This window comes from Manis pentadactyla, chromosome 8, assembly GCF_030020395.1.
Source record: "Manis pentadactyla isolate mManPen7 chromosome 8, mManPen7.hap1, whole genome shotgun sequence".
Classification (NCBI taxonomy): Eukaryota; Metazoa; Chordata; class Mammalia; order Pholidota; family Manidae; genus Manis; species Manis pentadactyla.
Genome location: NC_080026.1, coordinates 92,889,887 through 92,902,636, shown reverse-complemented (window position 1 = coordinate 92,902,636; position 12,750 = coordinate 92,889,887). Strand labels below are relative to the sequence as shown.

The following is a 12,750-nucleotide window of genomic DNA, read 5'->3' as shown; positions in this document are numbered from 1 at the left end:
ATATATTGGTCTTTATCTCCCGTTCCTGGCAAAGAGCTCCTAAATCCCTTGGAACTTATGAGAGTGATCAGGAGTATCTTCTGTTATCCATAGTAAGCCCCTTTCTTCCTATGTGAGTTTCTGCCTGGGAGGTGACTGGGGGGTGGAGGTGGAGGGGTTTGGAGGCTCCTAGAGGCCTCAAACTGGTGAATGGTTAGCTCCACCCACCAACATCTGGGACAGGAAGGGGAGGCTGGCAGTCGAAACCTATTAAAATTCTGGACTAATGACATTTGGAGAGCTTTTGAGTTGGTAAGCGCATCCGTGTGCTGGGAGCACGTGGAATCTCCACACCGTGCATCTCTGACCCCAGAACTTGCCCTATGCATTGCTTCCACCTGGCTGTTTCCAAATTGTGTCCTTTAAAGCAAACCAGTAAATGTAAGTAAAGTGCTTTTCTGTGAGTTGTTCTAGCAAATCATACCTGAGGAGAGAGTCATGGGAGCCTCTGATTTGTAGAGGCCAGTGAGAAGAAGTACAGTGGCCTGGGACTTGGGACTGGCTTCTGCAGTGGGGGCAGTCTTGTGGGACTGAGCCCTTTAAATTGTGGGACCTCATAGTAACTCCAGATAAATAGTGTCAGAATTGAACTGAATTGCTGGGCACCTGGTTGGTACCTGGAGAATTGAAGAATTTGTTGCTGTTGGAAAATGCTCCACACTTGTGAGTCAGATTTCTGGGTTTTCAAATGACGTACTTAATGTTAATTATAAGTTCTTTGAAATTCATCGGTGTTTAAACATTTCCCAGTTCACTTTGTAAACTAACCGTACTTTTAGTGGTACTATGATAGTAAAAATGCATGATATTCTTTAAAAATGTAGATTATAAATTGGACTTAAGCGAAGTTATTTCATAAAATTTAAATAAGTTTCTGTTGCATTCCTCCTTCATGAATACTTTTCCTGATTGATGTTTTTTTTAGCACTTATATCTTCGATTTGCTTGCATGAGTGGTGTTTGGTCATTTAAAGTTGAGTTTGATGATACTGAGACTAGGCATTGTAGAAGGTAGTACAGAAGCTTTTAAAAATTTAAACAGGACACTTTTCTGTTGGCCAGAACTAAGGCATTGTGGTGTAGAATGCCTGTACTATGGGTGAGCAGCAAAGTCTAGTCACATTTAATATGTAACCCATCAATGGATATCAATGTCATCTCTTTATCTTGTCTCTTGTAGCTGGGGTGTGATCCTCTGAGTACAGCCTCAGCCTGTCTTTTTTAGTATCTTCTATCTCTCTATAGAAGTTATCCACACTTGCCAAACTAGTTCTTTCATAACATAACCCTATCACTTCCTCCTCTGAAAGTTACTATTGTACTGATTGTTCTCTTAGCACTCAATATCAGTTATTCTAAGACACTAGATGATTTCCTTTACATGTGTATGTGTGTTCTCTTCTCAACAAGGTGGTTAGCTCTAACATTATCTTGAACTTTTTTGATAATCCATCCCATAGCTTTTTCAAAGTAAGTACTTGATATTTTTACTTTGTGAACAGTTGCATATGCATCTTGCAATCTGCTTATTCTCTTAGATGTTAATGATGTCAAGCGGCTGAAACCTGGCTACCTGGAAGCTACTGTGGACTGGTTTAGAAGGTATAAGATTCCTGATGGAAAACCAGAGAACCAGTTTGCTTTCAATGCAGAATTTAAAGATAAGGTAGTGTGTCATTCAGAACTGTAGCTTTACACCTATTCGAAACATATTGATACTTACAATTTAACCCTATGGCATTTAAAGACTATCTGATCATAAAACAAATGTCTTAAGGCATAAGACAACCTTGATACTGATTTATTCATTTAAATGTTTTCTTCCATTTTTGGCACACAGAAGTGATTCAAAAGAGACAGAGTTATCAGGCTTTGGGAAAAAATTAATAAGAAGGAAAGAACACTTTCCATCATTGTAATGCATATCTCTTCAAATTATAGGACTTTGCAATTGATATTATTAAAAGCACTCATGACTACTGGAGAGCATTAGTGACAAAGAAGATCGATGGAAAAGGAATCAGTTGGTAAGTGTTAACTCTTCTCTGCATGTTTAACACACAAAGCAGAGCAACTTGCTCCAAAGTTTTTAATAACTGTAACACACTGTACCATTACATTCTTTGAGAAGAGGTAACTGGTTTTGTCAGTCAGTGCTCAATTGAGTGGGAAGGTAGATACAGGAACAACTGAAAAGTGCCCCTAAGACACTTTCTGAATAAGTACAAACTAAAACTATAAAGAGGACACTGAGATCAGAGCTTTGTGAGGGCACTTGGGAAAGGCTGCCGAGCATCAGGGCACTCAGAATGTAATGGGTAAAATAAGGTTGCATGCAAGGGTTGGTATTCTCTGGTGTAAAATTAGTAAGATGTGTCACAACTAAACCAGTACCTACTGTGCGCACAGAATTTACTACCACTAATAATAATAGCAGATATTTACTGAGCAGATAATTTTTGCTAAGCCTGTAACAGATGTAGGCAGATTAAATTTAACCAAAATCATCCCACAGTAAGTGTTTCGGAGTTTGTACTCATGTCTAAGTCTGTCTGGCATCCAACCCATGTTCAGGACAGTATACTTCCTCTTAGGTATTTAAAGATTTAGAAGAATGCCCATTATTAGCACTTAACTAATGTTGTTCTGGCAATAGTAGTCAGTGAAGCAAATAAGAGAAATGATATGTTTTGATGCAAGAATATTGGAGAAGGAGGAGCAAATTGTTACAGATGATATGATTTCTGTAACCAGAAAACCCTAGGAAAAATAAAGAATTCAGCAAGGTCACTAATCGCAAAATGAGCATATGTGTATATTGATAACTTTCTATCAACCTGTCACAGAAACTATAATGGAGGGAAAGATCCCATATAGAAGAGTATTTAAAAAAACAATACTGCATAAACAAGACATCTGCAGGACCCAGAGAAAGAAAGCTTTTCAAAACTATTGAGAAACATACAAGATGTTAAATAGAAGGGTATACTATGTGAGGAACATTCAGTTTTGTCTAGAAAAGATTTGCATGTTGAAATAGCCAGGAAAATTCTGAAAAAAAGTGAGGGTAGTGGTGATGGGGAGAGTGTTAATTATTTTAGTTTTGTTTAGTAATAATTGTTTTACCAAGAGTTTGGTATTGAAGAAGAGAGTCAGATTATTCAGTTCTGTTAGAGTTAGGTAGACCTCAAGACATATGGGAATTTAATTATTTATAATAAGAAAATACTATGGATGAGTAGTTTTGGACCAACTGGCTTATTAGGAAGAAAACAGACTAGATCTCTGTCTCATTCCTTGCACTCCTTATGCCAGAGGTGCACACTTGCAACTATACCATTTTCTGGCTTTGTCTTCAAAAGGTGCTGTGACTAGGAAGGTACTCTATCTAGGAGTCCCCTGTAGAAGCAGCCTAGCTCTGGTTTTCTTACATGCAGATACTCTATAACCATCCGTATATTATTTGGGTGCTGTCTGCTGTATTTGAGTTTGAAACTCTTATCTTACATTAATATTTAATTCCAAAGAGATAAATTGTAATGTTAACAAATTCTAGAAAAAAATATGTGAATTTATTTATTAGTTTAGAGTAGGGAAGAACTTTCCAAATAGAGCACAAACTTAAAATCCATAAAAGAAAGGTTTACTTATAATGTTTTCATGTATCAGAAGATAATTTTTCCCAGTTTATTTTCTTTTTTTTAACAACACATGACAAAGGGCTAAATTCCTTAATTTATAAATTATTTATTCTGGTTGATAAGAAAAAGACTAACAACTCAATAGATGGAGGGGAAAAAATAGGAAAAGGAAGTTTACATGTAAGAAGGTATATAGTCACACTCATAATTTAAAATGCAATTCAGTAATAATAGCTCCCATTAGATTAGCAAAAAATTTTAAAATTAGATGATAGCTAAGGGATGCCAAGTTCATATATATATTTGGTGAGAATATAAATGGGTATACAAACTTTGTGAAGGGCAATTTGACAATATTCAGTCCAAAAATTAAAATTGCATGTATTTCTTTTCATACCACTAGTGCTAGGACTATGTCCTATGGATATAGTTCTTTAAATTCACCAATATATATATATAAAAGGTATTCATTATTAATGTCATTTATAATAGCAAAAAGTCAGAAACAACCAAAATGTAGTTGTTAAGTACATCTGTGTAATAGAACAATATATGGCATATTTTTAAAGAAATCTATATGTTGATATGGAATGATATCCAAAACATATTAAGGGAGAAAAGCAAAGTTCATAGTAGTATATTTAGTATGATCCTATTTATGTAAGATAAATACACACCAGATCCATTTATTTATATTTACATTATTTTTTTCTGGAATTACAAATAATGTTTGCCTTTGAAGACAACAATTTGGAGAGTAGAAGGCTTTTATTTTGTGAATTTCTGAATTTTCTAACTATATATATGCATTTCTTTTTTTAATGTCAAAAGTTATGTAGGCAGAGGCGGAGAAGGACAAATACCAAATGATTTCACTTATTTGTGGAGTATCAAAACAAGGCAAAACAGAAAGAACAAAATAGCAGTAGACTGATAGACACGGAGAAGGGCCTAGTGGTTACTAAACCACTGGGGGGGTGGGGAGGAGGGAGAAGGAGATTCGGAGGTACACTAATTCACAATCACAATATAGGTTGGTCACGGGATGGTAGTACAGCATGGAGAAACAGTTACGGTTCTGTAACATCTTACTACACTGATAGGTAGTGACTGCTATGGAGGGGGCGAGGACTTGATAATATGAGTAAATGTTAAACCACTGTGTTGTGCACTTGAAACCAATGTAAGATTGTATATCAGTGATACTTTAATAATTTTAAAAATGTGTAGGCAGTAAGATTTCTGAGTATGAGAAAATCCTATTGTATAAAAACAATTCTCAGGAATCTTCTGTGAGTTAGGAAAATCTTATAAAATGAAAACATCTTCCTACAAACATAACAAAAGCTGAGCGGTTACACATTTGTTATGAAAATGCACAAGCGTAAAATGTCGCGTTTAAGTTAACTTCTCTATTTTGTGGTGTCTTATTATTTCTGTGGAAATGGCCTTAATGCATTTTAAGTGACAGATACCTGCAGATATTTCCTTTTTTATTTTAATAGACTATAAGCCAATACTACAGTAATTAATTATAGGAAATTTTGAACTATGGATAAACAAAAAGGAAACACATATATATTTTTTTAAATCACCCTACCTAATCACTGTTTCCATAGATACTCCTATTAACATTTAGAGTTTTTCTTTTTACAGTCTTTTGTGTATATATAATACTTTTAAAAATAATGAGGATCATATTGCATATACAATTGTTTTGTGATTTTTAAAAAATTTAACTATATTTCCCCATGTCATTAAAAATGTATTTTCATAATATTATATAACATTTCATTCCATATAATATTCTATCACAGATAAGCCAATTTCAGTCATTCCTGTTGTTGAATGATTGGTTTTATTTCCAGCTCTTTCCTGTTAATAGTGAGATCGTGTTTTATGAACATTTTTGTAGATCATTGTTTAAAATATCTGACTGAGGGTGCCGGTGGGGCCGCCCCGCACGGGCCTCAGCGCTGGCCAGCTCCGGTCAGTGATGGCCGGGCGGTCTGGTGGGCAGCGCGCGGAGGGCGGGTTGCCCCCCCCGGGGAAGCCTGTCGGTCCATGGGGCAGAGCTCTCCGAGAGCAGCCGGCCGGCGTGAGCGGGGCCGGGGGCGACCATGACGGGCGGAGGCCGCCGCAATGCCCGAATCCCGTGAGTACCTCTTCAAGGTGCTGGTCATCTGCGAACTCGGCATGGGCAAGACCAGCATCATCAAGCGCTAAGTCCACCAGCTCTTCTCCCAGCACTGCCGGGCCACCATCGGGGTAGACTTCGCCCTCGAGGTTCTCAACTGGGACGGCAAGACGCTGGTACGCCTGTGGCTGTGGGACATCGCAGGACAGGAGTGGTTTGGCAACATGACGCAAGTGTAGGCAACATGACGCGAGTGAGGCTGTCTTGAAATGGAAGTGATCTGGACAGTAAAGTCCGTCTTCCAAATGACAGCCCTATTCTTGCTGCCCTCTTAGCTAACAAATGTGACCAGAAAAAGGATGATGGTCAGAGCCCTTCCCAGATGGACCAGTTCTGCAAAGAACATGGCCTCAGTAGATGGTTTGAAACCTCCGCAAAGGATAACATAAATATAGATGACGCAGCCCTGTTCCTAATGGAGAACATTCTTGCAAACCACCAAAGCATTCCTAATGAAGAAGACTATGTGGACAAAATTAAACTGGATAAGGAGATCTTGACGGCAGAGAACAAATCCCAGTGTTGCTGACATGGCCTCTCCTCCAGCGTGCAGAAGACAGCCTGACCCGGTTGCTCTGTTGGGAGCCAATTCCTCGGAGTGGATTAAGGTGGCATGTAATCCTCTGTGACTCTTCCCAGAACTGCACCTTAAAATGAACACTCTAGGTTTTTTTTCCAGATCATATAAATCTTTCATCTTTTAAAAAATGACAGTGACAGCATGCTGGTGCCCTGTGTAGCATGGGGCTTTCTGTGGGGTGACCCTGCTGGTGGTGCCACAGCTCGATGTGTGACCACTTGGGCATTCACTGGCTGCCTTGTCGTCCAGGAGAGTGTTTACATCTTGTTTAACCTTTTTAAATGACAGTTCCTCAGGATTTGGTAAGATTTCCAAATTGTAACTTTTAGTGGAAGCACTGGGGTCCTAATAAAATCTTATCTGCAGTCTTAAAAAAAAAAAAAAATCTGAGTTCTAAGAGGTGGAACTTCTTTATCAAAGCAAATGAACTTTTAAAAATGTTTTGGACCTGGATCTGAGATGTAGGAGACTATGTGCAAGGTCCGGAGAGAGGCCTCTAGGACCTTAGGACAGCCCCACTTGACAAACAGCAAGGAAACTGGGCCCTCAATCCTGTAACAGCATGGAATTAAACTGTCAACACCTAATGAACAAAGAAACAATATCCCTTAGTGACTACATAAGAAACAGAGCCCTTCTGGCACCCTGACTATATAGTTCAGTGGAACCTGTAATGGATGTGACCTGTAATACTGTAGAATCATTTATTTGTATTGTTTTAGTTAGCACTAAGTTTGTGCTAATTTGTTATGATAGCAAAAAAACTTACACATCAAGCAAAAAAAAAAAAAAGTTTTGGACACATTTTACCAGATTATTTTTCAGGAATAGTGAACCAGGTGTTACTTCTGCCAGGAAAGTTTATCTCAGATACCTCACCAGCACTAACAGGAACCATTTAATCTAATTGGGAAAGATTTTTCCCATCTTAATTTGCATTTCTTATTTCAGTGAGAAAAAGCATTTAATCTCAGATTTCTAAATCTGAATTTACTAAGTTGTTTGAATAAAACTGCCAAGATTAACTGTACTTTGCCAAAATAAATAAGTAGAATATTTAGTATAGGCGAGAAAGCTTTCAACTAAACCAAACGTGAATGTCATCTGGCCTCCCATTTTCAACTTGTTATTTTAAAATATATATTTATTTTATTTATTTTTTATTGAGGTATAATTTATATAACATACAAGTTTCAGGTGTACAATGTCATGATGCAATATTTATATATATTGTAAAATGGTCACCACAGTTAACCTACATAGTTATAACATTTATTTTTCTTGTGATGAGAATTTTCAAGATCCATGCTCCTAGCTACTTTCAAATATGCAGTATAGTACTATTAACTACCCTCACCATTCTGTACATACATCACCATGATTTTGTCACTTTATAATTGGAAATTCATACCTTTCGACCCCTTCACCCATTTCACTCACCTCTTACCTCCCTGCTGCAGGCAACCACCAACCTCTTCTCTATATTCATTGAGCTTGGCTTTTGTTTTTATTTAGATTCCACATATAAGTGAGATCATATGATATACATCTTTTTCTCTATTTTAGCATAATGCCTTCAAGGTCCATCCATGTTGTCACAAATTAACAAGATTTCATTATTTTTTATGGCTGAATAAGTTCCCTTGTGTATATATGCATACCACATTTTCTTTATCCATTCGTCCATTGATGGACCTTTAAGTTGCTTCCATGTCTTGTCTTGGAAACATTATTAATTGTAAATAATGCTGCAGTGAAGAAATATGGATATTAGTTTTTTGAAGTAGTGTTTTCCTTTCTTTGGATAAATAGCCAGAAGTGGAATCGTGGTCATTTAGTATTTCTGTTTTTAATTTTTCAAGAAACCTCCATACTGTTTTACATAGTGGCTGTACCAACTTGCATTCTCACCAATAGTGCGCAAGGTTCTCTTTTTCTACATCTTCACCAACACTTGTTAGTTCTTGTCTTTTTCATAATAGCATTATAATAGGTGAGGTGATAATTCATATATCTTGTGATGATAATCTTGTGGTTTTGATTTGCATTTCCCTGATGACTAGTGATAATGAGAATTTTTTCATATATCTGTTGAGCATCTGTATGTCTGCCTTGTAAACTTTTCTATTCAGATCCTCTGCCCATTTTTAATTCTAATTGTTTGTTTGTTATTGAGTTGTATGAGTTCTTTCTTTATTTTTGTATATTAATACCTTATCAGATATATGATTTGCAAATATTTTCTCCCATTCAGTAGGTGGCCTTTTCATTTTGTTGATGGTTTCCTTTGCTGTGCAGAGGCTTTTTAATTAGATGAAGTCCCACCTGTGTGTTTTTGCTTTTGTTTCCTTTGTTTTTGGTGTCAAATCCAAAAGTTTATCATCAAGACCAATGTCAGGGAGTTTACCACCTATGTGTTCTTCTAGGAGTTTTATGGTTTCAGGTCTTATATTCAAGACTTTAATCCATTTTGAGTTAATTTTTGTGTATGGTGTAAAATTATTCAATTTCATTCTTTTGCATGTGGATATCCAGTTTTCTTAATACTGTTTGTTGAAGAGGCTTTCCTTTTACAATCTTGGCTCCTTTGTTGTAAATAATTGACCATATGAGCAGTTTTATTTCTGGGCTCTCTATTCTCTTATAGATCTATTGATCTATGTGTCCATCTGTATGCCAGTATAATACTGTTCTGATTACTATAGCTTTGTAATATCATTTGAAATCAGGGGATATGATGCCTTCGGCTTTGTTCTTTCTCAAGATTGCTTTGGCTATTCAGGATCTTTTGTGGAATTTTGGGATTGTTTGTTTCACTTCTGTGAAAAATGCCATTGGAATTTTGATAGGAATTGCATTGAATCTGTAGATTGCTTTGGGTAGTATGGATATTTTAACAATATTCCTTCAGTTCATGAGTGCGGAATATCATTGTGTCTTCAATTTCTTTAATGTCTTATAGTTGTCAGTGTACAGAACCTTGGTTAAACTTATTCTATATATTTTACTCTTTTTGATGCAGTTATAAATGGGATTGTTTTCTTAATTCCTCTAATAGTTTGTAATTAGTGTGTAAAATGCAATAGATTTTTGTATATTGATTTTGTATTCTTTAATTTGAGTAAACTTGAGATTCAAGTAAACCAAACTTGAATCTCATCTTGCTTCTCACATGCAATTTATTTTTTAACTCTTAAGAGAGAAGTCTTTTTAGTGACTCATGACTACTTTTGTTTTCTTTAATAGCATGAATACCACAGTGTCTGAGAGCCCCTTCAAGTGTGATCCTGACGCTGCCAAAACCATTGTAGATGCTGTATGTAAAAGTTTCCTTGAAAAAGAACATACCCGGTGGCTAAAAAATATGGTGCTAAATGGGGAGGGAAAGTTCTTTCTTTCAACAATATTTGAATACCTCCTGTATGCATATTACTGTGTGAGGTCTTGAAATTACAAACCATGAACACATGTAAGTAGACATTATCTGAGGGAAGAAGATGAAAAGTCCTAGTCAACCCCAAATTGGGCTGGTAGCAAAGCATAGTACAATTTGTAACAATCAAAATGATTCCAGAATGTGCCAGCTAACCCAAGTGCCTGAGTATGTATCATAAGCCATTTTCACAAAAGAACCAATGGGAACTTACTTGACTTGTTTATAGCAAGGGCTGAGAAAGTTTTCAGACTTCAGATACTGTTGCAGGAGTAGGTTTGTAATCCTAGAAAAGACTTTCATATGTGGTAGTCCATCCATCTAAGAAACAATTTTGCTTCTGTATTATTTTTAATTATCTTATTTGGATCAACCATAAGACTGTATCATCTTAAATTATTCTCACTTACAACATTAAATAAAGAAAACAAAAGAAAATGAGGTCTTTTTACTGCCTTATAAATAGGAAGTAGTATAAGAAAAAGAACAATTTAATGATGAAATCCAGTACATCTAGATTTATATTTAACAATCACAACTTTCAGTGAGAACACTCTGCCTACATTTTATATATATGCATATACGCAAAATCATTGTATGTGCATAAATGGGTTTTTATTCTATATTTAAAAATTTTTTTTCTCTTTTTATGTATTCTCCTGTGTGTCATTAAAAGCCAGGAGGCTTAAATTTGTGTTTCTTAGCAGAGCAAACCTTGCATTATTCCTATATATTATAAATTATTTTTAGAACCTAAAATTTGGGATATTTGTCTTTTCAGACTTTAAAAAATTTTTGTGTCTGTGTACCTTTTTAACTTTTATTTTCTGGGATTAGACTAATGCATTTTAATATTTTATTTTAGTTGCCACCACCGTGTGAATCTGCCTGCACAGTACCAACAGATGGTAAGATCTATATACTAGTAAAATTACATTAAACAGCATATGTATGTGTGGGAAAATTATCTCTATATCTACAGATAAATCTTACATACCACATGCATATGGAGAAAGAGAAGGAAGGGGAGAAGAACCATTTTTTAGAGTTTCAGAGTGGGAACTTTCATGTGGGAAGAAAGATGGACCTGCATACCGTCTTTAGTGCCACACCCCATCACATCTGCATGATCCACTGTTCTCTGGGGCCCAGTAGACAGACACCTCATGAATGTTGGAGCAAGCTGGTGTCTGGGTCTGCATCTAGCTCCAGGCTGCTTCACCCAGAAAACAGTTCTCTCCCCCTTGAGATTTAGATTTCTCTGTAAGGTTCTTCTGGTGAGAATCACATGTCTATATGATTAGTATCAAGAGTAAGGAAGCCCAAAAGAAAACACTATGATAAATTACCTGTTTTTACGCTAGTGAAACTCTGCATGTATATAAGTTTGTTTTAAGGTAATCCATAGTAGAGTATATTAAAGCAAGCATAATTCTTTATTATATATGTTTGGTATATTTTGCTTCCTACCCGGGATTCTAATTTGCTTTTCTTTTCTCTAAATACAGTGGATAAATGGTTCCATCACCAGAAAAACTAAGGAAATCTCTCTGTAATACAAGCTGATATTGCTGCATCCTATTCATCTGGAAGTATTAGATGCAAAAGTTGTAGCTTTTCAAAGCTTTAAATTTATAAAACTAATCTGTAAAGCAAATTCTGCTGTGGCCAATATATTCAGAATGTTATCAGTCTTAGAGCATTTTTCGTATCTCAACTAAGGTAACTTAGTACATGCTTAAATATCAAAGCAGGTGTTATAGTTTGAAAGTCATTTGTGAATAAACATGCATGATAAGTACATATTGGATGTATATGTTTACCATGTATTAGAAAATAAAATTATTTTGCTGAAACTTGGTTTATGACAATTTTATTTTAATCTGAAGCCTGATGTTACCAAGCACGTGTGGTGCTATTTGGTGAATGTTCTCTATCAGTCACCTTATAATTCAATTGTATAACTATTGTAGTAAAACCGACTTTATTTTTAGGAACCTGAGAATGAAATTCCTTATATTTGCAGTATTCTTGATACTATGTTCTTACCTAATTCCTAGCATTCCACAATAAAACAAGAACTTTTAAATTTATATCCTATAAATGCAGAAAGTACAACTTTGCCCACCTCTTGAAATTATATACTTTTTTAAAACTTCTCTAATCAGCCAATTGGACCCTTAAGTCATTTACATTTTATTCTGAGTTATCAGCCAAAGTAATTTTGTGATTCAGTTCATGAGCATTAGAGCTGTACAGACCTGAATTTTTAATCCTAGCCCATCTACTTACTAGCTCTGTAATCTTAGGTCAGTTACCCACCACCCAACTTCAGTTCCTTCATTTTGTAAAAGCGGTGTTATTCATAGAATGGCACATATTAAGCCCTGGGATATTTTTTAATTGACATTTTTATTGAGATCATTATAGTGCAGTTGAAAGAAATAATACAGAGAGATTTTTCTCTCTGTCTTGCCCAGTGTCCCTGAAAGGTAAGATTTTTGTAGAACTCTAGTATAATAGCACAACCAGGGCATTGTGATAGTCCCCTCATCTTATTCTGATTTCCCAGCTTTACTTGTACTTATTCTTATGGTATATTGTTCTGTACAATTTAGTCACCTATGTAGGTTCCTATACCCTATATGGTACTGAGCAGTTGTATCACAGGGATCCCTCATGCTGTCCTTTTACAACCATGCCCACCACTCTCATGTCCTCCCTAACCCCCATCTTTAATTCCTGGCAACCACTAATCTGTCCTCCATTTCTACAATTTTGTCATTTCAAGAATGTTATATAAATAGTATCATATAGTCTGTAATCTTTTGGGATTGGCTTTTTCAGTCAGGATAATTCC

At 35.9% G+C, this 12,750-nt stretch overlaps 1 protein-coding gene and 1 pseudogene across 1 annotated transcript in view; both read left to right on the top strand.

The window, feature by feature from the left end:
- Positions 1-11,750, top strand: part of PPA1 (inorganic pyrophosphatase 1) — a 40,652-nt gene extending 28,902 nt beyond the window's left edge. Inside the window, exons 7-11 of the mRNA XM_036928779.2 lie at positions 1,578-1,705; positions 1,981-2,066; positions 9,704-9,773; positions 10,756-10,798; positions 11,399-11,750. Coding sequence (XP_036784674.2) covers positions 1,578-1,705; positions 1,981-2,066; positions 9,704-9,773; positions 10,756-10,798; positions 11,399-11,430 — 359 coding nt within the window. The 3' untranslated portion in view covers positions 11,431-11,750. The remainder of the gene's footprint in view (positions 1-1,577; positions 1,706-1,980; positions 2,067-9,703; positions 9,774-10,755; positions 10,799-11,398) is intronic.
- LOC130684600 (ras-related protein Rab-32-like) lies at positions 2,075-9,697 on the top strand (annotated as a pseudogene).
- Positions 11,751-12,750: the final 1,000 nt, after the last annotated feature.